Source organism: Pempheris klunzingeri, chromosome 7 (assembly GCF_042242105.1).
Source record: "Pempheris klunzingeri isolate RE-2024b chromosome 7, fPemKlu1.hap1, whole genome shotgun sequence".
Classification (NCBI taxonomy): domain Eukaryota; kingdom Metazoa; phylum Chordata; class Actinopteri; order Acropomatiformes; family Pempheridae; genus Pempheris; species Pempheris klunzingeri.
Window position 1 is genome coordinate 27085450 of NC_092018.1, and position 25132 is coordinate 27110581.

Here is a 25132-nt window from a genome sequence, read left to right on the forward strand (position 1 = left end):
AGTTCTCCTCCTGCCTTAAAAATATGAGTCGACTGAACTTGACTTGAATAGTTTAGTCCCATGAGATGTGAAAATGCACTAAATTCACTTAAATCAACAGCTGTTCAGTCGCACTGACAATTCACATGCCATTTACACACATCAGTAACAGGAGCGAGTTCCTCATTCGACATGATGCACTCACAGCCGCAGCTGCTGCTGTTGGAGCTTCTTTGTATGTCAATTAATACAAAGGCAACATGGAGTTGTTTCTGTGTTTCCTCTCTCTGGATCTGGACAGGTATCGATGGAGGAAAGAAACTGACTGTCCCCAGATCGGTTATGTAATGTAGAATTGTACAATTTGAATCATAGTATGTTGTGACACTGGAGTCCAGATGTTTACAGGAGCATTTTCAACAAAGTTTCTTCTGGCTACTTGTTTCTTCTGTCTGAAAAGTGTTGGATCGAGGTTATTATCTTCACACCATCCTCACAGTGCGCCACATTACTGCGACTTACAAAATTGAACAGCTTGATTAAATGGTTGCCAAATGTGCAGTCATTTGCTTATAGCTACATAAGGAGAGGAGAACGTGAATCCCTTTCCGGTGTTTACAAAGAGATGAAGCAACTTTGTTTGTTTTCTCGTGCAGCCTTTTCCCGTTAAGAAAATCTTTTGAGATATAAATATTGAGAAATGCGTGTGCATCATTTCAACAGACTGGCTTTGCTTGCTCGTTCTGAAAGCAGAGCCAAAGCGTTCAGACTGGTCTCTGATGTAGAAAGAAGAGACGTGCAAGTGCTCAGTGGAGGCTGGTATGGGCAGCATCACACCAGTTCACTCTGCAGGCAAACAGCAGGAGGCAGGACAGGACCTGCTGCACAGGGAACTTCATTATGGCAGAAGTCAGTGGCACTGGTCTGTGGCCACTACAACTCCTATATGGTCATCATATCCAAATTGTTGATTTCTTTTGTTGAAAGATATCTTGTCTGACTGCATCAGTATTTATCCCCAAATATTGACGTCGCTGTTCTTTATTTCTTTTTGTGTTCTGCTTTTCGGTATGTGAGCTGCCTTACCTCTCCGTGCTGTTGTTGTTGTTGTTGTTGTTGTTGAACCTCACACGGTTATTTTGTTAATGTGCAGGACCCTTCACAAAAGGGAATGTCATAACAGTTGTTCACACCTCCAAACGTGTGTCAGCCAGCTGAGTTAAGGCAGGCCTGGAGCTCCTGGTCTGCCTTCTGACAACCTTTGACAGCTGTCTGAACAGGTTTGGTTCCCTTTAACATTCCAAGGTAGGCAGGCGTCCTCTGAATCATTATTTCAAAAATAAACTAACAGCTAGTTGGTGCACCTTACATTGCTCTGCGCTACCTAGTGATGACCAAAATCTCATATCCCGACATAGGTCATCTCATATCTAGACAATGCTACTTATCATGATATAGCACATTTTCTGTAAATTCAATGAACAAATAGTTCAAAATTTACCTTTATCTTCCTCCATCCTCCATTTTGAATTATATATTTACTTACTTATATTTAATTGTTTTTCTCCTTTTGTCTCTTCTTTTTAGAACCTCGCTGCAAATTTTGAATTAAGCATATAACAAAATATTATGTATATAAATGTTTAAAACAAAGGTAAAATGGATTTCTAGTCTGTATCAGACACCCAAACCACATCCATGCCACAGAAGTAGCCCCTCTTTAGTTACGAGCTCCTCGTTTAACTCTCCTTTTCAGAATTAAGACAGAAAGCGGTGTCCAAATTATGAAAAATATTGTGTATAGTGTATAGAATAATATAAACATTAGACATTTCTATAGTCACAGCCCTGCCTGCGCTCATAAGTGATAGAATAAAACCAGATCTGTGAACATGGTGTCCTTGTCATAAAGATGGTGGAAGTGTAATGATTGCAGTTCTGTGTTTAATCCTGCTGTGTTATGATTTTAGTTAATTTACTAATGGCCCTGGAGGGGATCTAATCTACAGCGCAGTTGCCCATAGCAGCTGATATTACAGTGAAAACATCAGGTGTGCTTCCTGCCCATTATCAGAGCTCAGCACCTCCCCCTTTAGTGTTTACACACCAGGTAGAGGACATGGGCGGTGAGATTTGACATGAATCGTGTGTGTGATCACGGTGCCTGCAGTGTTAAACAACCACAGTGCAATGCAAGCTCTCAATTGGGACTGCAGAGAGGGTCCCGCTGGAGGGGTTGGGGGGGGAGGGAAGGCTCTAAACAGAGGTAAGGAGCTGCTGTGGTTGCTAGGCATCCACACAGAGGAAAGCATATCTGTTTTGGGCCCTGCTCCTCCTCTCTCCTTTTCCCACAACAGAGTGCAGCACCACTGTCAGCCACAGAGGGCAGCCACACACTGCACACACACCACCCTGCTCTCCTCTAAATCTCCCTATAGTGGAAAAAAAACAGGATGGCCCAAATAATCCCCGTTAATACCCTTCTGCACTTGATTTCCCGATCTGTGATTGGATGGTAATAGTGTTGCTGATGTTTGTGATAGCTGATTGGTCTGCCCCACCATTGAGTGAGTGAGGGTTTGTCAAGCCGAGCCTCCGGGGAGCCTCTGTGGCATAATGACCCATGACGAGGCGAGCCACAGTCCCCGTATCAGCTTGCAAAAAAAAAAAATAAGTCGCTGAGAAGCACAGCAACAAACTGGGAGCAAAGACCAAGGGGGATGCCAGGGAACCTCACATGACCTTGCCAGCTTCAATCATGGCTGCTCATCAGTGGTGTTTAGGTGGGCTGGCGGTACGATGGAGCACGTGGCTGGAAGGTTTTATTGACAGGATTGTCTGTGACTGCTGAGAATAAGACAGAGAATGACCAATTCTGATTAAGGGAGACGAGAGTCATCCTGGAGAGGGAGCGCTGCTCAGTGCTGCTGCGCACTGCACTGCCTCTGCACCCCTGCGTGCCTGTGTCTGTGTGACTAAGCGTGTGTGTGTGTGTGTGCGTGTGTGTGTGTGTGTGTGAGAGAGAGAGAGAGATAGAGGAAGAGAGAAAGGGGGCGTGTTGATGTATGTGCTCTGCTGCACAGCCACGGTAGTGTGAGCTGAGTGATGCTCGCTGGCTGTCTCTCTCTCCCTGCGCTGCCTGGCTGTGCCTCTTTCTGCTGAGCACTGATGAACCATTTTATGCTACAGAGCTGCCATAGCCAACGTCCTGGTACTGCTGCTGGCTGCTTTGCTGTCCATCGAACACAGTAGGAAACACCTGCCACTGCATTGGTCCCTCACCAGCTGCTATTAAGGTACTGTACCATCTACTGTCTGCTGTCAAGCCGTGCGTGTTTTTCTGAGCCAGAGATTGTTGTGCTGCCTCTGCTGCAGGATCCCTGTGCTGCCTCTGCTGCTGCTGCTGCTGCTGCTGCTGGAGGGATAAGGATGATTAGAACATCTCTCAGAGTCGCAGCAGCTAACAATAATTGAAATGCACTTCCATGCTCATCATACACATGCAGCCACCTAACCTTATATTCATTTCTTAAGACATGGATGAGCCTGTTTGGAACTGCTCCGCGCAGGAGTGCAGAAAATCCAGGTTAGACAGCACTGAGAGGAGCCAGAGGACATTGCACATCATTTGCATGCAGTAAGGATTCACTGTCATATTGTTGTATTGTTTGAGTTTCTCATCCTAACTGGAAGGATGCTGCAATGTGTTTATGTGCAATGTGTTCAGTGGGCACGGCAGGGACAGTGACTTTATTGTCTGTGGTTGATATAACATGATTTTTGGGGTTGACGTTGGTTCCGGCTGTCACTGTCGTGCCTGTCAGAAGGCGCTCCTTGTAGAGTCTACATGCAGAGGTGATGTGCTGCTCTTTAGTTGAGAAAAATCATGAAGGTAGATGAAGTTTACCCTAATAAAGTGCATTAATGAATTTGAGACATGAATGCTAATTTGTAGATGGCAGTCATCCGGCATTGATCAAAATGCTTGCATGAATTTTGTCATGCATTTGTATTATCCATCAGTCAGTGTAGACGGCTATCAATGCAAGGCTGTTAGGACAGCAGCTGATACTGTGTGTGTGGTGTTTGTTTTTTGACATACCGCTGAGGTGTCCGTGAGTGCGTTTGTGTGTGCATTACAAATCCAAAGTGTGGGTTGTAGAGTGCATTAGTAGATATGGAGAGGACATAAGTGTTTCTGTATGTTGTGTCATTGGCTTCATAGCTCAATTTGCAATGAGACAAGATCCTATAGGTGGCAGTCATGAGAGCGGAGGGTGGCAGTGGGAATAAACAGTGAACTATGATATTCACTGTGCGAATATGTGTTGTCTGGGTGTGTGCGTGTGCATGCAGGCGAGTGTGTGTACGTGTGTGTGCACAGGTATGGATGTTTCTGCTGCCTTCCAAGGTCATTCATTTGAAGAGCTGCCATAATTAGGGCTGTCAGGCTCGAACCACACCTCGGATATGAGAGAGTAGCCTGACGACAAACTCCCATTCATAGCGTAGCTCCTCCTGCCCACCTTGACAAGCAGGCATGGCCATTCATCATTTCACTGGTTATCCCTGAGCTGCCAGCAAGTGACTTTTATCTTCACTATGCGCAGGTGACGGATATTCGTGTTTCTACCCTAAATTTGTGTGCCCTGCAACGACTTGGTTGCAAAAAAAAGGAGGTGAGACGGTGGCGTTGGCAGTAGGGGAGTTCAAGGAGTGAGCAAGAGAAGTGTTGTGCATTTTTTAAATCCCGCCCTGGGTCAAAAAATATTTGCATAAAAGTATTTATTTCTTCCTTCTGGAATCGTCAAATGGATGGAGTTTACCACATTGGGAGTTCAGACATTTTGTTTTCAGTCACAAGAAACTCTACTGAATTTAAATTATAAAGCATCTGCTCACTGATTTTATACCATAATGAAGCCATCTGGGATTTGCCCATATGGTATATGAAGAAAAGGACACTGGATTTTTGAAATGTGAGAGTTTAAAAAAAATTGATATATTGGCTGGTTTGTGTTTATTGGTCTAAAAACAGTTTGTGATTAGTCTAAAAACTTGTGATTAAACAATCATGATTTGGTTTCTTGGGGCAGTGGAAAAGAGATGTGAACACAACTTGACTATTATCACCTTGGTTTATGGTGGTATAACACGGTGAGCTTGTTAGCAAACAGTTTTTTATTTACACACCCACCAGACACAGAGCACCATTACCATCATTCGGAGTCTTGTTTATGTCCACCTGGCAAATGTACAGTTTTAGTAATTTAGTAACAGATTGATGCATGTGTCTGCGTGCCAAATTTTTACTTTAGACTTTTAGATCCAGTTTTTTTTATCAATGTATTTGAACAGTATAGTATTTTCTTAAGTTTTCAGTCTTGCTGGGGCTGCTTGCCTAAATTGGAGATAGGAGAACAGCGGCAGGAAAACTGAAAGGATTTACAAGCATGGGATGTTTTATCATTTATGATGTATATCATATATAATATATCATCCTTTATGATAGATTGCCAGTATGTTTTCTGGCCAAATTCGCTCGCGGTGAGCAGAGAAAATAGGACACCTAAACCATTGCCAAGGATTGAGAGCTGGCGGTGGATCTCCACACCCAATGCGCCCTGTATGAACAGCCCAACTGGTTAACATGGACGCCAAAAGGAAGTGGATAGCGCTCCTGTGTGTCCCTGGTAAGTCTCAATCCCAGCGGCATCTCCTGTATGCAACACTTCAAGTCTGCTTCACGCTGTGGGCTTCTGTGGTGGAGCCCTCTCAGGTACATCTCGGCTTGTGTAGCTGTCTGCTTACTACGCCAAAGACAGTAGCATTTACCCCTGTCACGACTCCTTTTGCTAGCCGTAGCTGTTTCTCTTTCCTGAACGACCACCATCGGGCCCTATAAGTCATGCCTCCACACACCTCACCATCCAGAAGTGACAGCTGCCTGACCCAGAAAATCTCCGACCTAGAAGGGAGAATATCCACCCTGTTCGAGATGAAAGATGAAAAAGGAACCCTCGACTCTTTGATCACCATGGGCTCTGATGTCTCCACTGCAACAGCCGGAGAGCTGGACTCAACTGGTTCATGTCTGGATGCTGCTGCCTCATTCCTGAGCAGAAGGATCCATGGAGTGCTGCCCATGAGGGTAAACATGGTCGGAATCTTCTCTTTCGTGCCCGTCCACCTCAGGTCCTCCATCCTGGATGAGCAGGACTTCCTCCTGCACGCTGGTCACCGCATCCCCTGATCATCCCTTATCACTGCCTCCACTCTCCTCGGCTGTGTCCAAGCAGTCTGTCTCATCTGTTGACTGACGCTCTCACAATCTGTCTTCACGCCGTGGCTGCATGGAGTTCACCTCTTGCCCTGTAAATAGTTGTGTGAATAGATACACCCACACCTTTATACTTAAAAGCATTGGTTGTATGAAGCACTGTCTCTGGCCACTGGTTTTAGAGACACCAAAGTGAAAGTACTGAGGTGCTGAACATGGCTGCTCAGAGGAGGATGTAACGGTGTGAGAAGAGCATTTGCTCAGCGTGGTCCTGATTGACTGAAGCTAGGCTGTAGTAACAGCTGGAACGCTGCTGCTGCTGGCGCCTGGATGTGGCCTGGATAAAGCACGTGACCCCGCCACAGTGTGAGGCATTAGTGATATGAACAGCAGGGTCCATGGCCGCTGTTACATAACACCATCTTCACTGGGAAATCTCTGTAAAGATGGCTCCGGGAGACTCAGTGACAGCAGAGTGAAAGTGCATTATCATTGTCAGCGACCGCATCACTTGCTCTGATTGTTGGACTTCTCTGTGCATGACAAAGCAGGCATGTGTCTGTAGTGTGTCCTGAGGGTATTTTCATGCGTGGGCAGATTTATGTAGATGTTTAGTGCTATATAAGCCTAAAGACTAGATCTGCTCTAAGCGCATGTTCAGTATATTAGCGTACACGCTCTTGTCCACATATGTGTGTATCTGCTTGCATGTGTGTCTTTACACCAGTGCAGTTTGTATCTTCACATATGTGCATGTGTATGTTCACATCCTGCACATGTTTGTGTTAAGCCACGGCTCCTGCAGCTTAATGTAAGTAGATGTGTCGCGCTAGCTGTCGTCATGTCCGCGGTTTGACTGACTGCTGCAGTGGCGCTCAGACGGCCCAGGAGTGACTGGCCGTCGACTCCAGTGGAGGTCAGAGGAGAGTAGCCAGTAATCACCTCAGGGATCTGACTGCATTCATAATTGATTGTTCCTGGAGTTGATCAGAGCTGTCCACCCAGTCAGATGGAAAACACTGATCTGGTGTATACAGCATGAGATTAGATGAGCCCCCAGAAGTTAGTTGCAGTGGTTTGTTGTTAGGGTTACAGATGGGGCTGACCACTCATTTGCTGCTGTGACATGTTCACGTTTGCATTAAATCCTGCAGGCCCTGACCTTGTTGTACAAAGCTTATGCTAATGCCTTAGCTCCATCAGTGTTATATTGCTATGGAATTGGTTTGCCTTTATGACAATTCAGTGCAGGAGAAAAAGAAAAAGACTCCAAGGCAAAGAGCCTGTCCTGTCTTAGTTTGCATGAGCCAGGCTTGAGTAAAAAAATGTATGAAGCCCAAAACGTGTGTGAAACGTCGATTTTTTTTTTTTGTTGTTGTTGAGATTTTTGCGGCGCTCTCTTAGCCGTCATTAAGTCTGTGTTTGTGGTCAGCTCAGTGAGGTGGAAGGCTGTTTGGATCTGTTCTGAAAGGTGGACGATCACGCCCGAGGGCGGGGGTTGGGGATGATTATGTGGATCTTGCCAAAATCCACAGGCAGTGATGATTATTTGTCAGGATTTGCTTTGTAATAAAAAAGCTTATCTCCGCAGGTTCAATCTCGGCCTCTATCTCTGTCCCTGCCTTTCTGCTTACAGGTTTTGCTCAGTGTGTCTGCTGTGTCCTCACTGTGCTCATATTTTCTTTAAAGAGGAAAACTGTTTAGTTTCATATTACATAGGTTAGTTAAACTCAAACTTGCTAAATAATATTTTTCCAAAAGTCCGATGTGACTCTCTTTTTCATTTGATTTACTCAGCTTACAGTTGACAACTGCAAGCAAACAAGAGCTGGAATCTCTGATGTCTGAGGTGGCTGTTAAACATCATGTCCAATGTTCGTGTCCTTTTACACGGAACATGTTCTACTCTGTGTATTGTCCACCACGGTGGAGGATAATTGCGCACTCTTTGATAACATATTATTGGCAGGCGGTGCTACAGACACACTGTGCCAGTCAGTTCAAGGCACAGTTACTGTTTCTACAGCACTTTTAATGTTGAGGATGATTAATGGAATGCTAATGTGCTCCAGAGTTAATGCTTTGTGTTTATGTGGGGATGTAATTGATTCTAATGTCCCGATCAAGTGGAATTTAACAACAGATTACTAGGAAAAAAAAAAGCGTGACTGTGCATTGGGCGCTGCAGCACAATGATTCCTTTTTTTGCAGTGATTCATCTTTGTTAACTGTATGATAGGGCATGCTACATAGTTCTATGTTATAGGCCTCTGTAGGGTTGGTACGCCTGCTGTCCAACCCACTGCCCGCATGTTGGACCATCAATGAACAGGGGCACAGGGTAATTGCATGAAGAAGCTATAATAAGGTGGATTGAATTAGCTTTGTCCTGACTAAAATGAATTAAAGAGGCTGTCATGACATACAGACTCCCAAACGGACTCATTATACCCGCTCAGCCAAATATATCATAATATACTGTATCATCTTTGAGATGCTGACAGTCTATGACTACAACCCAACATTAGTTTGTGCAAATGTCTGTATGCTGGAATTACAAACACTGTCTAATTCTGTTTGATTAGACATGCCTGCATGGAGCATTCGTCCTAATATAGATGGAAACAGAAAGTTTACCCTCAGCTCTGGCAATTATCACAAATAATGAGCTCATACTGTTCTGAAATGTCTTTCATTCACATCCTATCTCTGAGCCGTCCAGTCTTATACAGTGATGAAATGTTTTGTCATAAATAACTATAACTACAACTATGAAATAAAGTAGTTGAAAATTTGATTTATTAATCAACAGAATCATTTTTCAAGAATGAATACTGCACATATCCTAGTTCACGTGTTTAAGTTGTCGGGAATAGCTGCTTTTCATGTCACCTTAGGCCTTAGAATGTTCTGGTTGGCATTTCCCACAAATATCTGACATTTTGTAATCAGACGATTAATTGTTTAATCATTTATTTGGCAGATTTATCAATAATGAAAATAATGGTTAGTTGCAGCACTGTGAATGGCTCCATGTGGCATTCTGAAACAGAGTATGTACATGATTAAAACTGATGGTCCCTCTCGCAAACAAGTAGGTGTTGGTACTTATCAAGGAGTCACTTTTGCTTATAGTTAAACACAGGCACAGGATGATATCACTCCCTGCCAAGGCCACAGATTATTGCATGAGTAGGTAAATAAGTCACCTTGTGAATGGCAGCAGATGTTTTGAGGAGGAGGCTCTCAGCACTTAGGAAGGTTGAGGTGGATGGAGAGGCTATATGGCTTTAGGAGCGGGGCCTTGGGGCAGGGGTATGGGGCAGGACGGAGACAGCCTTTGTCCAGATGTCTGTTTGCGTTAGGGAGGTTACGGCACTGCCTCTCGCCATTAGATACAAACACTAATTGCCCATTGGCCCCGGGTTGGAGATGTGCAGCTGGGGACATGTAGCTAAAAATAGCACTGCTTGTTCCCATGAGTGGCGGGCACACAGCACCATAGCATTAGTATTCAGCACTAAAGCATGGCATGGACAAAAAAAGGTCATCTTCTGGCCATGGCCACAAATGTCAGGGTGGGGTACAAAGCGACACCAACACAGGGTGGGTGAACTGCGAGCGGCACCTCAGGCTTCGCCCACATTTGGACCGGCCTACTCAACCATCGTCCTCTGTATGAACACTTGCAGGAAAATGTCACATGGAAACAGCCAAGCGAGTGTCATGACATCCTGTGTTTTGTTTGCATCCCAGCAGCATCCACGCTTGTTCCATGAAGTCTTTACCTCCATGCAGCGATGGCCTTCCACGCTTGAGTCGAGTTACAGCCCCCCCCCCCCCCCCCCCCCCCCCCCCATGACACAAAAGCAGCATCTGGTTCCACCTGACTGGAGCCATGAATAATTTAATAGGGGGCATTATTATTTCCAGCCAGCTCCACTAGCTTGGCAATAACAAGCAGTTTAGGTAGTGCTATCAGCGTTCCTGGCTAAGTGGTTGAACATGGAGAGAGGATGTTATTTTACCTCGTTGGCATCTTATACTTGTGTGGGTTTGTAAGTATCTGGTTGAATGAGTACTTAAGTGTTATTTTTCATTGATATACCAGGTCAACATGTTGCTTGGTTGTTTGCAGATTTTGGAATGTGAGTAAACAGAGCACTGTGAAGCATCTGGGAGACGGAGATAAAACAATTAAGTCACTATTATACCAATTAGGGCTGGGCCAATGGACGATGGCATCCGTTTGGCGAGCAAAATCTTGTTCCTGAAAGTGCAATTAAAGCTTCGCAAGTAAAAAGCCAATAAAAACAATTCATCAAAATGTTTAGCGCCTCACTAACTGAAGGCTTATTTAATCAGACTATTTACTGCCCATTGTAAGTCTACCTGGTTTTCACCTGCCTCATGTAAAATCAGGGAATGAGTCTTACTGACCAACTCTCCTGTTCGCTCTGAGGAACTGCACATTTCAAACAGGTTGGGATCAGTCTGACTACCAAACATGAGGAAAATTGCCTCACCTGTCTTAAACACATAATCTCGAATCAATCAAATGTATAAAAAGTTATAATACCTTTATCGTTGCCACCTCCATTACGACTAATTAATTGATGTCTTTTGACATGCACTGATTAACAAGCACAGCCCACCTGGATTTCTTATTTGATTTTAATCCATTACAAAAAAAAACCTATGTTTATTTCATCGTATTATTTGCATTGCGCAAAAGCGACTTCATTTTCCATGTAATCAAATTTAAGTGGAATTTGGTATTCAAAGGTGAGCTCAAAGCAGCAGGTGTGCAGGGAGGCCGGTAGACACTTAATTCCCCTCTATTGTCAAACTGAACAAGTGAAGATCAAGAAAGAGAGAACACAATGTTTGCACTGCATGACTGTAGCTCTTAGCAGTTTTTCCACTCAGACCACCCGCTGGCTCTGAGCAGCCACTCACCTACACTTAGAGAAAGAGTGCTGGCAGATTTCATCACCAGTGGGACTCAGCAGCAACAGTGAAGGGTTTTTTGGAATGAGTAAGCCAAAAACTGCACAATCAAATAGTGAAACTGCCATTATACACAGTATTATTATTACAATATACATTTGGCTGAAATACCTTAAATGACTTCAGCTTTTGCATTCTTCTTTTGTTTCCTCCCACAGCTGAGAAATGAAGTTTTGCCCCTCCAGCTCCCAGGTGTGCAGCGTTTGGACAGCTTTCATCTTCTAGAGGACAACAGCAGAGCTCTGAGGCTCAGCTCGGACACCCTGAGCCACCAGAGGCTAAAGCAGAAGTTACTGGTGAGTTCCTCTGTGTGAAAGGGAGATAAAGACTTGTTTATGCTGGACTGACCGTGGACCATTAGGGGCAGTTGAAGACTGCTGTGGAGGCATTTGCTTTCAGCAGTTGTCCGGCTTTCATGTTCCTCTCCCTGCTTTGGATTGTGAACTTGTGAACCATGAGTTATTTTTCCTCCAGTTGTCGGTTTAATTTTGAAATGAGCCGTGCTCGCTTCTGCTCATGCTCATTTAGAATCATCATTTGGATTAATTGGGGTCAAAATGGCAGTTTTCTCTCTATTTAATGACCGTTGACCGTGTCAGAGAAAAGTCAGGGGAGAATGTCTTTAAACTTCTGTGCATTCAGCTCGTCCCTGTCTGAGGAGGAGACCAAGATAAGTTGTTGGCATAATTTAGCATATTTTCAAGTTACCAAAATGTAGACATTGAATCATACATGTTCTTACCGTGAATAGTTTTTTTAGGTGATTGCATCAAAGATGTTTCTGTTATTTAGAGGAGGAGGCGATGTTGATAAGAACTGTATATACAATCAATGGTAGCTAAATAACTAGGCTGAATTACCATCAAGGCAAAGCAGGAAGTTGCCCCTGGCCTCTGGGGGCCCTAAAGGCCTCAGGTTCACTGTGCAGCAATTTTGGCAATGTCATTGATGGTATAACTGTCTAAGGGTAGTGAAGGTGGCTTTTGCATTTTTACTTTTACAGTAATTGTGGCACCCTGCCTTGCACGGGAGCCTTGAGTGACTTCTTTTAATACCTGTTGTATTCCAGCTAATGTGAGTTTCACACTAGGCATATACTCTGAGTGTAATCAGATGATCACAGACTAGCTTCAGGATGGACGTGGGGTGGGGGGTCCATATCAGATTTTTGCCTGAATTAGCATTAGCTGCTCTGCAGTAATGATTTAGTGCATTTCCAAAAAAATATGTGGATGTAATAAGACATACGTTTTTGAATGAAATATTTGTCTCCTTATTTCGGATTGTTCTGGTTTCCTGCTAACGTGGATGTTGGTGCCACTCCAGAGCATAGGAGAGACCTCTCTATTGGGGTCAAATTGTTCATTTTCTCACAGTTTAAAAGAATGTTTAAACATCCCCAAAACACATGGCGTATTGTTTAACAATCTGTTTAAGTACTGTTGTACCTGTTCAGTCTAATTTCCTCTGGAGTGAGAAGAGCCGGTAGCCATGTTGCTGGAAACACCGTGGACAGTAAACAGCAGGTTTCCCGAGCGAAGCTGGCTTTGTCTTCCTCGGGCTTCCTCTAGGCTGCGATCTCACAGCGGAGGATGCTTGTAATTCCCCCGTCTTCCCCTGACGTCTGTGGTTCAATATGAATGAGCTGCATCGATTAGACCTCAGTGTGGTGCTTGTGCAAAGGGGATGAGTTGTGTGTGTGTGTGTGTGTGTGTGTGTGTGTGCGTGCACATGGGGCTGCTGGCTTTCTGTCCTGTGTCTCCTCGGCAATTACCAGACCGTTGTTTTCACAGAGGGTGACATTATGGGTGACATCTTTTGGCCGAACCATAAGCTGAAGCTTTGTCATTAGCAGCTTCTTGCGTGTTAATCAACAGTTAATGTAAGTGATATTTCTCAGTGATCTGAAAGGGGGATACATTTTAACGGCAGTGTTAGCAACATAAGGAAGAAACACAAATATTGTCTGCATCATTTTTCTCTTTTTATGTTGCCTGGTTTCGGTTTGGATGCGTTGCACCAACTTACACAAACACGTGATGTTCCCAGCCCTCAAACCTTCCTGTCTCACACACTCAGAGCGTGGCCCTCTTGTGTTAAAGGCCGCCAGCTGTAGTCTATAGGGGTGCGAGCTTAGCACTACTGCCTGTGATTGTCTGCATAATGAGGGTGGTGTGAACTTTATTTTTAAACTCTCCGCCTGCTTGTCACAGAGCTACTTGATAATTAGCTTGTCGACATTTCTTAGGGGATCGCCTGCCATTTCACTCATGTGCTGCATCATAGAATGAGAATCTTTGAATAGAGAATAATAAGAAGTGGAATGTGAAATAAATGCGCTTATCTGTCAAACTCCCTGACAGATGTTGCAACAATTCTGTGCGAAAGACCTTTAAATCGTGCATTTGCTTGCATACGTTTTTGACATTTAGAAAGAGTGTTTAATGTGAAGTATTTTAAGAGTTTATGGTATAACTTGGCAGTTGTCGACTTCATTCAGTCCTAAATGACTGTATTTCCTAATAATTATAACATCCCCAGGGTTCCTGTTTTATACATTTTACAGCAGCAACCAAAATTGTTGCCACCGCTGCTTCGGAATTTTATGAAATGCCACGAAGTCGCAATTACACGTCTCACATGAAAGACTGTCTGCTCTTTCTCCACTTTGAGGATGAGCAACTGGAACAATCCTCTCGGAAAGTCATGACAACCGAATAAACAACAGCACAAGTACAACATTTTCTCCTCAGGCAGAGTGAGCGAGCGAGTGAGCAGAGGATAGGATGACGATACCAGAGTACAAGAACAAAAAACATAGATTTAACTGGTTTAACTGTGGTTTAGATATAAACATTCTCAATGAATTTCCTATTGATGTTCATTGCAACTTATTATTATTGATTTCATTAATTTGTCATGAAATTTGAATTTAGTTCATGCCAACTTTAGCGCACTCAGTGAATCATTATACCGGTAATGTGACTTCATAGACACAATAATCAACAAAGCTTTTTATTTAAGCTATATATTAGAATAAGTTCAAATGTTTTTCCAGGAATAGGAGGAAAAAGTGAGGTAACTATTCTTTAGCCAGGGAGGGCCATTATGTATGAGTAAATAGATGATTGTTTTGTTGTCAAATGTCATATTATTTAATGTATATTTCCTTACCTGGGAAACGAGTGCTTTTGACATCAATGTGCATCCTATGGTGTCATTGAGCTGGTGTTTTTCTCCACTCAGTCAACAGAGAAAAGGACCAGGAGGAACAGTGGTGCTGGTGAGGGCATGTGGATTGGAGGTGGTGTTGTTAGTTCCCTCTTGTGGAAAAACAGCCGATTATGGATCCTGAAAGATTGGTGTAGCATCAGTGTAATTACCAATACTGAATAGTCCTACGTGAGACTGGGTGAAGTGGTAATGAAAAACTGACAGAGCATGAGGCACTTCTTCAGCAAGCTCCATTAGCCTGCAGCTCTGTTATCTTATGATGGAGATGCAGTCAACAAACCGCAGACGCACGCCCTGGTAAAGGTATCTTCCTCGAGTACACGGCTGTCTACAGCCGTTACATCTTTCCGTCTTACGCAGCGTGTTTGTTTTCCTCTGAGAAATCTTGATAAAAGTGACGTTTTTAACTTTGCCCTAGAGATTTTATACCGTTTTTTTTTTTTACTTTTGTTGCTTGTCCTCTTTTAGGCATGCAGATTTGTGCTGAGGAGGGAATTTCACAAATACTGAGTTCGAGTTATTATTCTGAAAAAGTTGACATTTACATAACATTTTCATCTGTTATAGGACTTTGTAGCGTATGACTCCAGGAGTTTTCGAGATCAAGGAAAGTGGTAGGAGAAATCAGGGCTTCTCTGTCTTCAGTCACTTTCCTGCCTTTAAATTATGCATCTATAGTTTTGGAAAATGCAGTCATAGGGATATAATTAAAGCATTGGTGTTTTTGTTTTAATCACACATAGATATAACATACAGTGCTCAGTGTTCTGAGCATTAACCTGCTCATACTGTGCATCCAGTGCATCCAAACCAGCAGGACAGACATTTTCAACAAATCACCTAGCTAGTTGTGTATACGCTCTAGAAGGTGAGAGGTGTACAGATCTCTCCTTTTCCAAGTATGCAAAAACAAAAAGCAACAATGCATAAACATAGCCCTCCGCAGGTTCACCTCCACAGCTATGCCCCTGCACATCCTCTCTTTCTAAAAGGTGATACTAAGTGGGTTTGGCTGAACAGCACCATGCTACACTGTTATCCTGACATCTGCTAATACAGCAACATCAGTTTGAAGTTTGCTAACATCAGATAGCACTACAAGCTAAAGGTCATACCAGGCCAAGCAATGTCGTACCAGCAAAACCTTTAGGTGTAAAGAACTAAGCTAGGGCCAATTTTATTGCTCATGAATTTTAGTTTGGAAGATGAAGATTCCTCCTCTCTAAAGTTACATATCGTAGTCTTGCTCTAAATTGTCATGAAAATACAAACAGGACTGGCAACAGAAGTGGGACGTTTCTCTGCCCGTGTTTTCCTCCTGCTCTGCTGCAGGGGTAAACTTGTGAGGTAAATTGGCAGGCTTTCCGGAGTGTCAAAAAATAAAACAGGCGCATCTGTCAAACACTGGTCGAAGCGAGCTTTGAGCATTTTTCTGCATTGAGCATTTGATAGATGTGAGTTGCACGAACAGATGTGCTGTTAAAAGTGGAGTAGATTTAATGACTTACTGCCCGATCCTGTAATGTGATGTGTGATGTTAAAGAGTTAGGAAATTCACTTCTCTTAATACCTTTCCAAACGACCATTTCTGTCTCCACACCTGTCGGGTTTTTTTCTTCTTTTTTTTTTCTTTGTCCCACCTGCATAATGAAAAGCTGAGGATGTGACCCATTACTCATCTGTCTTTGAGAGTGTCTCATTGTCGCAGCGTAGATGGCAAGGGGCAGGACTTAATAGGGATGTGAACACTTTCTCCTTGGTTAACTTCTGCCCTTATAACTATTAATCAGCAGGAGCAGGCCTGCAGTCAAGCCTGTGGGTTTACTCGGTCTGCGCTCAGTTTGATGGTCAAGTGAATCACCAGGCCCAGGCACATTAGAGGGCTGATCATAAATATGCATCAGAGAGATTGGAAAAAGCACAGTCACTTCACACTATAGATATCATAGATAATGCCCACCATGTTCCTCTAAACTAACAGAACTAAAAATATTCTCTCTGCTGTAAACTTAATGTTTCATGTACTCCTACACCACCACCAACGCCAGATTTATCATTTATTCATATTTATTCATATTAAGAAAACTTAACACAGGCTGAGAATCCATCTCCTTCCTGCTATGAGACGACGGCGCTAACCACTGAGCCACACTTTGAATACCTGAATAGCAGCTTCTGCCCAAACACAGTGCTCCTTTTTTTTTCATATGATCCATCATTGTGACTTCATCAGTGTAAAGTCACAACTTTGACTAACACTCAGGGTGAAACCTCTCAATGGTTGGACAGGATGTCACACGGGACAAACAGGTGTAGATTTGTGGTTTTGTAATTTATGCCTATAAGTCAGCATTGTTTTGTTGTGTGCGTGCATGTGCGTTTGTGCATGTATTGACGTGGGAGGCCCCTGCGCTGGGGGCCAACCACATGTTTACATCACTTGTAATGAAATTAGACCCGCGTGGCGCCCACACTACAGGCCTCCACTGATCCTCTAATTCAATTACCCCCCTTATTAACGCTCAGATGCTGCTGGCTGACCCACGACTGCACACTGCTTTTGCTACACACCATTCATTCAGCAGCCCTCTCTGCTGCTCCAGTGGACTGACTAGTTATCACTTATTGTCTTACTGATGCACATGGGTCACCCAGGTGTCTCCTTGAGTACCAGAGTGTTTTGTATGACTGCAGTAGCAGCCCGAGTATCCACTGCAATGATGGCACATACAGCTTAAGCTATTCCACAGCTTACATGCATAGCATTGTGCAGTGTGTGTGAGAATCTGCAGTAAGACTGGAGCATAGAGTTTTTCCACTTTGCCTCGTTTCTGTCTGAAAAATGCACATTTGTCAAAAATATGTATATGTTATAGGCTAAAAACATTGAGGTGTAGATTTTAAGTTTTTGGGCGGTGCAGGATAAAGCTTGACTTACCTCATGATCCGATATTGAAACCTGACTTTACAGCAGGTATGAAAAAAAGTACTTGCAAAATGGTCAAGAGAGCTTTTAAGATTTTTGTTAGTGTCCTTCTCATTTTTCTTCCAACTAGTTGTATTTGGACCTCATTCCATTGCACACACAACCTTCTTTTTCGAAAATTATGCAATACGACCCAGTGAGCTCACTATTACATCATTTGTATGTATTATTATATATAATGATATAATATTATATAATATATAATTATAATTATATATATTATATTCTCCTCCTCTATTACCACACAAGTAAATTGCAATGCAGGCATTATGGCCCAGTGCTATTCTAGTATTGTTACACAGCTTCATCTGTGACGAGTATAAATGACAGAATAACACAATAAAATGAAGCATTCAACATGATTTCTAAATTTTGGTGTAGGTCCTGTCCACCTGAATACAGATATGAACATACATACATACATCAACTGGCATATAAAACTAGCTGAATGTTTAGATGAATGTCTAGTTTTTTATTTTTATTTTAGAAATGTGAAAATATGTGAAATAACCATCTCTTCACTAATCAGTGCACAGAGAAAGATTGTTGTTATTCATATGCAGTAAACATGGTTTCTGTCTCATTTCCCGACACAAGCCTTGGATGTAAACTGTAAGACTGTGTTGCCGTTGGAATCGGGCCCGTTGCCTCTCTGCTGTAACAGGTCTGCAAGGAGCCGGCGGGATGTATGGCATGATTTAACAAACAGGTTGTCTGTTGCCAGCACGCATGCAGACAAGGGCAAACACACACACACACACATACGCAGCGCTGTATGTCGTCAATGGTTGGGCCTTTACCTTACCAGATAGCGGTACACTTATGATGCTGAGATAATGCTTATCCCAGCTTTATCTGAGATAGCACAGAGGAGCAGAGAGTCCTTTCCAGTCTCCTCCAGGGTCAGGTGTTTTGGAGCCTGCTGACACCAGCCACCTTGATCTACAGTCTGGCCTGTCATAACGGCCATGGGCTTTAGCATCACACCGCTCTCTGTATTCATTCATCAGCAGCGGTTTGGTACTATGCAGAAAAAAAATCCCCATTGCAGACCAACATGCTGGTACGGCAATGTTAAATAAAATCTGGAATAATCCGCAATATGCAGTCCTGATAGTATCTTATTATGCTAAACTAAAAGGGACCACATTAAAAATAGCAGCAGAAACATTGCTTCATATCACAGATTAAAATGCTAGGGGAAGTGTCTGAAGTTAAGCCGGTTAATGGGTTTATCACAGGTTTGCAGAATCCCCTGTCTTTTGACCCGCTTGAGTGCATGCATGATACAATGAGGCTAAATCATCTCATGCCCATATTCAGGATTTTAAAGCTAAATCTCTGCCAAGTTTCTCAATCTCTAGCCACTGCATTGAGCTTATTAAAATTTCAATCTGCTACAGGCTCTCTTTCTCGCCTCGCAGGATGAATGTGCCCTTTTAATAATGTAACTGGTTTTAACAAGATCGTAAAATGTTCATCTAACTTTCATAAGCCCTGTTAGCAAAGTGACAAATTCATGTGATGGCAGGAATCACTTTGGCAGTCCCTCAGTTTTAGAAACGAGAACAGTTTTTTTTCCTCCCTTCGTCTTTCGGTGCAGCTCCACGGAGGCCGGAGAGTTATGCCTAAGTTTACAGCTGCCTGCAGGGGAGGCTGAGCTTGTTGCTGTGTCACCCCTGTGGCTCTGAAATAGAGGTTAGTCATGATGGGGGAGATTTAGATTGGCCTTCTGGTAACTGATAGTGCTCCACTGAACACTCCCCATCTCCTCTGCCTCATCTATAATGTACATGAGTTACACAGGGCTAAACCCTGGAAACACAGCCGCTTCAGACGCAGCGAGAGCATCTGCCACTTGATGGCTTTTATAATCCATTTATGGCCGATGAGCTCTCTCTGGTTTTACACTCCTTAATACAGTATGTAGTTCAGTGACATTAGTTGAACTGGGGCAGGGTCAGGGTGGCACGAATGCAAAAGCTGCTGGCGTGTGTGTGCTTCGCCCTCTTAGGCAATGTTGGAGTAATGTGACCTTCATTGGGAGATTAAAATATGTAGCAGGGGTGCATTGATTTTTGGACTGGCCACTGGTATTTATGGACTCAGCCAGTGCATAAATATTGATACTCGCTCACCTAAACAAAGATCTGACATTGTGTGTCTGTGTGTGTTTGTACACTCAAGCACCAGTTGAGATAAAGGAAAAAAAAAAAAAAAAAAGCATGGCGGAGGTGATACCTGATAAAAAAAAGAGTAATCGGTAGCTCATGTGTTTTGGTAACCTAAATCTGCTTGTGACCCAGCATCAGCTTAATAAGGTCATTCCCATTATGTGGTGGCTAATTACAATGCCTGTCATTGAAGTCCCCAAGCTGCACTGTCAAGTAAAAGAGCAGTTTAAAGGGACAGTTCACGCCTAAACACGATAACTAACCCAGAGTCTTGTTTATCCAAGCAAAAAATAAAATCAATAACACGGGTATCAAAAACAGCAGACATGAGGATCAAAGTGTAGAAATAGACAAGAACAATGAAACAATAAAAAAAAGTTCCAAATCTTTAGTGCATGATAACCAGAAGATTGCTTCACCTCACTTTGTGTTGTTCATTTTTGGTATATTTAGCAAGCCAGCAATGCCTGACCTAAGGGAACAGTTTGGAACACACTCAAATAAGCAACTAAACCATCGAGAGTCTTACAGACAAGTGAAAAAAAAATTACAGAAAAGTGTAACAGCGTTAAGTCAGTGTAATAACGCTGTAAACTAAGATAGTGAACATGCAGCATTATACCTGCTAAGCATCAGCATCTTAGCATTGGCATGTTAGCATGACGTTTAAAGCTCCACGGTGCCTGATTACGGCCTAATGTAGCCTCATTTGTGACCCCGGTGCTCCATCTAATGCATCTTCACGACCCAAAGTGTTTTTATCCGTCCACTCCAATCCAGCTTTGGCGTTTTTTGCTTTTACTAGACAGTTGACGATGGAGATAGCTAAGAAACAGAGAGGTGTGATATACAACAAGAATGCACAGCCAGAATCAGACCTGGGACATTGTCGTTTGTGCCTTACTCACCAGTATCCATCCATTTGATTCTGGTGGTCCAAACACACAGTGCACTCCATGGCCTTGGTTTTGTGCTCAGTGCTCTCAATACTGTATGTTTTGTTTTTTTAAATAATTTGTCTTCATAAATACAGACATTTGTAGAACAGCTTTATTTGGAAATCATATTGTAATTGTAAATCATCAGGAGTTGGGTGATTGTGCTCAGCCTAGTGCCCCTTAATTAGATTGGTGCCTGGGTGGAATTAAAGGCCAATGATGGCTGCCAGCGTTTCGCATACAGACAGAGGAGCTGACTGATAAGCCGGCCACTCACGGTGTTAGAAGAGTTGCGATGAGCTGTGTCTGTGTCTGGAGTGTTGTTATTGTATCCCGCTATAACCCTCTCTAGCTTCCTCGAATTGCTCCTTTGTCTCAGTCAGGAATACTTGTTCATCAGAGCGTTTTGTTCAGTGGTCAGGCTTTTTTTTTTTTTTTTTTCAGAGCTTGTTGTTGACTGTTAAGTTCAGACTCCTGCCTCTTGCTGCATTTGGGATGCTGTCCTATGTGAGATTTTGTTCTTAGTAGGTACTTTGGGATGTGTGTGAGGGCCAAGTGGTCCTGACAGACCGACTTGGGATGACTCACGCTGCTGACATGACTTTTTGTCCAATGACTTCACCAGGAAAAGGTTGTTTTCTGGGTCATTTGCTTAGATTGCATCTCTCTCCCTCTCTCTCCTCTCATCTTTGCTCTCTTTCTCTTGTTTTTTTCTCTCTCAGTTGATGTCTTAGGTATCACACAGTTTTCCAGTGAAGTGAGAGCCAGCTTGGGATAGTCCTTTGAATGCGCCAATTAGTGCAAAAATATTTTGTAGATTTTATCAGCATCAAAAAAGGTAGCTAGGAGTCAATGTCCCGCTCCTGGAGCTTCATCAAAATGTACTTTGCAAACTTAAAGTGTAGTCTGACAGAGGTGTTACTGAGCAAAATATGGCACTGAGCCACTTACCGGGGAGTGAATATTTAACTTTTACGCCCTCAGAGAGTGAGAGAACGACAAAAGAATGGCTGGGAATAAAAAAATCATACCTGGTTGTATTGTCAGAAGAGGCTCTCCTTTACCACATGTAGCTGTTACGCTGGCCTTGAGTTCATATTAATTTACTGTGTCAAACACACTGCTTATCAGTCAGAGTCGGTGGCGGTGTATCATTGGAGGAGTGGAGCTATCGCAGCACGTCGGTAATTTAATCACCAGGCTTGGATAGCAGCATGGACTTCAGCTGAACTTCAGGATCAGGTTGCAGGCCTCAGCTGCGGTTTCAGAATTCTGCAAAGAGAGGTCCCGTCTATCTCGCCACCTTCGGCGGCAGTCCGGAAAGAGACAGAGACAGAAACCTAGCGTTTGTTACCTGCTGCTTGTCTGGATATGAGGGAACTAGTCTTTAAGGCTTGCACCATCTCTGTGTGGGAGAAGGTAAGGCCAAGCCAATGGGGGCTTTGGAGAGAGTAACCTTTGTACAGCGTGGGTGACAAAATTCAGGAGGTGGGGGGGAAGTTTGTCCGAGTGGATTGAATTGTGTCTGTTTGATGTTTTCGCGATGGGACAAGTAGCCAGTCTGTGTCAGTGTCAGCAAGTCTTCTGACCTGTTTTTGGATCACTCTTTCAGTATAGTCACACGAAAGGAATCCTACTGCTGTTACAGTTAAAAAGACTACGCTCTACATTCACATAATGTTAATGTTTCGTTGATAACAAGTGCTTATTAATTCAGTTTCTCTTTTCAGATGTGGAAGGGGTAATGAAGTTATTTTGTGTAAACTGTTTACTGTGTAAAATGTTGACTTTAACGAGCCATTTAGTCTCATATTTACATAAAAAATACATAAGTTTGAGCTCCACCTCCTCCGTCTCCATCTCTGGAAATTTCTAGAAACCAGCATCATTATTTCATAGCAGAGCACGACACAAAGGGGCACATTCCCTCGGTAAATACAGGATTTAGTTAGAGCTTCACTTTCAGGGAGCAACATTATGTCACTATATACGATATACGTTAAATATTTTGCATTGTATGCATATTAGCTGGGGTGCAACTAATAAATTTTTTCTATTATTGATTCATCAGATGATTTTTTGATGAAACATTATATAACGGCATCTATAAAGTGTGATAAAATTGTGAAAAATGTCTTCAAAAGTCTTATTTTGTCAGCGTCCATTTTAGTTTTCAAAAAGCAGAGAAAAAACAGCAGACGTTTTGCTTAATAATGGACTGACAGTGTAAAACAACTGCTTATTATTGTCTGTTGATCAACTGATCAATTAATCGGCTCGTCGTTTCAGCTCTAAAAATGACCCTTTAGTATGTTTTTTTTACTGGATTTGTTGTGGAGAATTCTTAACATGTACCACAGTGCTGTGTGCAGTGCCGTCTTCATTACAGTAACATGAGCACAATGGAAAGTCGCTCATTACTATTCAAACATCGAGCTAAAGGTTTGGCCTAACCCAACATTGTCTGAGTCTCTCATCATTCAGTGGACTACATTGGAGCTGCCGTGCTGACTTGTACTTGCATCACACTCATGTAGCACATGCATTTACCGGATGGGAGACGGGAGCCCTGTACCTGCTGCTGCTGCTGCTGTTATTTGTTGTGGATGTTAACCCTATTAAAGAGCCGGGGCGTTTGGTATTTCCTTGCTGCATTGCTGCCATAAGCACTGCCTTTGACTTAAAGAATGCCTCTCCCCTCTTTCTCTCTCTGCACTGATGATGACTCACACTCCAACACACCCTGCAGAAATCTCCTCTCATGCACCCGAGAGAGAGAGAGAGAGAGAGAGAGGGAGAGAGAGAGGGAGGGATGTGTTCTTTTACGTGGCTCTAACACACACAGTACCTGTTCATGTGTCCTGATCTACCTGCTCTGTCTGTCTGTTTATAGAAATACATCAGTATTCCCTGTGGTTCCCTGCAGGGTGGAAATGCAGCTGGTGTTTTTGCACTGCTAAACTCTGGAGTGTATTTTACATTTATTCGGGCGACCAGTTCTCTTATCTGCAACCGAGAGGCTTCAGGAGCGCATTTACATTCATCAGATGCAATTAACACCTCTTAAAAAAGGAGAAATCGCAAAAAAAAAAAAAAAAAAAAAGACCCCAAACATTTGAGGACGTTGTTTTAGCTGAGGGAGGTGAGTCCCAGATCAAAGCATTAGCAAACATTGCATCCATAAAGAGTTAGGTGCAAAGGTGCCATTAATAGATTGCTCCCGTGATCCTCTCGCCGTAGGCCGCCCTCCAGTGAGTGAGCTAACATTGTGTGACATTTGCAGTGATGCTGAAGTCCAGCGTGCACGTGCTGCAGCGCCGTAGGTCCGCCGCCCTCAGGCCTCCGCTTCTCTGGAAATAGAAAAAGAGCAAAGAGACCGAGCGTGATTAATGGCCATATATGTGCAGCAGAAAACACAACAGGCCTGTCTGCCGCCATTTCCTAACGCACGGCCCCACAGGCTGAGAATTACATAACAGATCCGCAAAGTTGCTCATACCGATTCTTAATTGCTTCAGTTCGTTTATTGTATGTGATTGTGGCTGCGTGTCAGGTGGGATCACGGTCTCAGTGAGATGTGAGCCGCTCCAGATTCTGAGTGGTTTGCCCTGCAACATGCCGCGTTCCTCTTATTTACCATGCCCTCTAGTTTAGCTCTCAGGACTGTCTTTGGAAGAAATGTTTTATCTCTCCCTACTCGTGCCAGTCTGGATTTGACTGGCACTGTGTTTTCTTTTTTTTTTTTTTTTCTATTAAGAATGTGCTATTTTTAGCGCACTGTGTCAAAACACGGCTGTCTCATCCTGTGTATGTATGTGCTCGCTGAAATAGCTTCTCTTCCCCAGAAGGCTTGAGTGGTCTCTTCAGCTACATGTGCTGAAGTCCTGTTTGCTGTGCTTCACACTGCATGCAGGCCCATTACGCAACCCTGTGCATCAGCCGTGGGGCCACCGGGCCAGAATGGCAGCCAGCTTCCAATCACTCTCCCTCTCATCTTCCCTTTCTGTCTCGTTTTCTCTCTTTCTCTGTCTCTCTGTTTTACCCCGACCCCCCCTTTCTTTGTTCCTTTCTTAGTCCACATTTTTCAAGGTAAAGGAGAATGCATGGTGCACTGATTTGCTTGTATACCAAATTACAGCAGTCTGTTTTTGAGGAGTTGGTAAAAGCTGTGGATCGCCGCTGGCGTGCAGCGTGGTTCTCTCTCGGTGTACTGGAGTGTGAAGGCAGGTCAGCGAGGGCCAGCGGAAGAGGAAAGGATGATCTGTCCTTTGTTGTCAGTGGGCTTCCTGTGTGCTCTGCCTCATCTTAATGCAAAGAAGGGGGTTATATTGTCAGAAGAGTCGGAACTCTGAATGGACGAACCCTGTAATGCTCAGCTAATTGTTTGATCTGCCATTACTGCACAGTGCTCTTGGCAGGTCTCACATGTGCCGTGAATTCCTAACATGCCGTCTACTAATCATGACAGTCTGACACGTGAGATCATCATCACATTCGCATCAAAAACTGTACGTTGAAGTTCACTGTTACC

General features: G+C 43.4%; 1 protein-coding gene across 1 annotated transcript in view; it reads left to right on the forward strand.

Moving 5' to 3' along the window:
* Window positions 1–25132, forward strand: part of rimbp2b (RIMS binding protein 2b) — a 75689-nt gene that overhangs the window by 1168 nt on the left and 49389 nt on the right. Inside the window, exon 3 of the mRNA XM_070834061.1 lies at window positions 11428–11565. Coding sequence (XP_070690162.1) covers window positions 11428–11565 — 138 coding nt within the window. The remainder of the gene's footprint in view (window positions 1–11427; window positions 11566–25132) is intronic.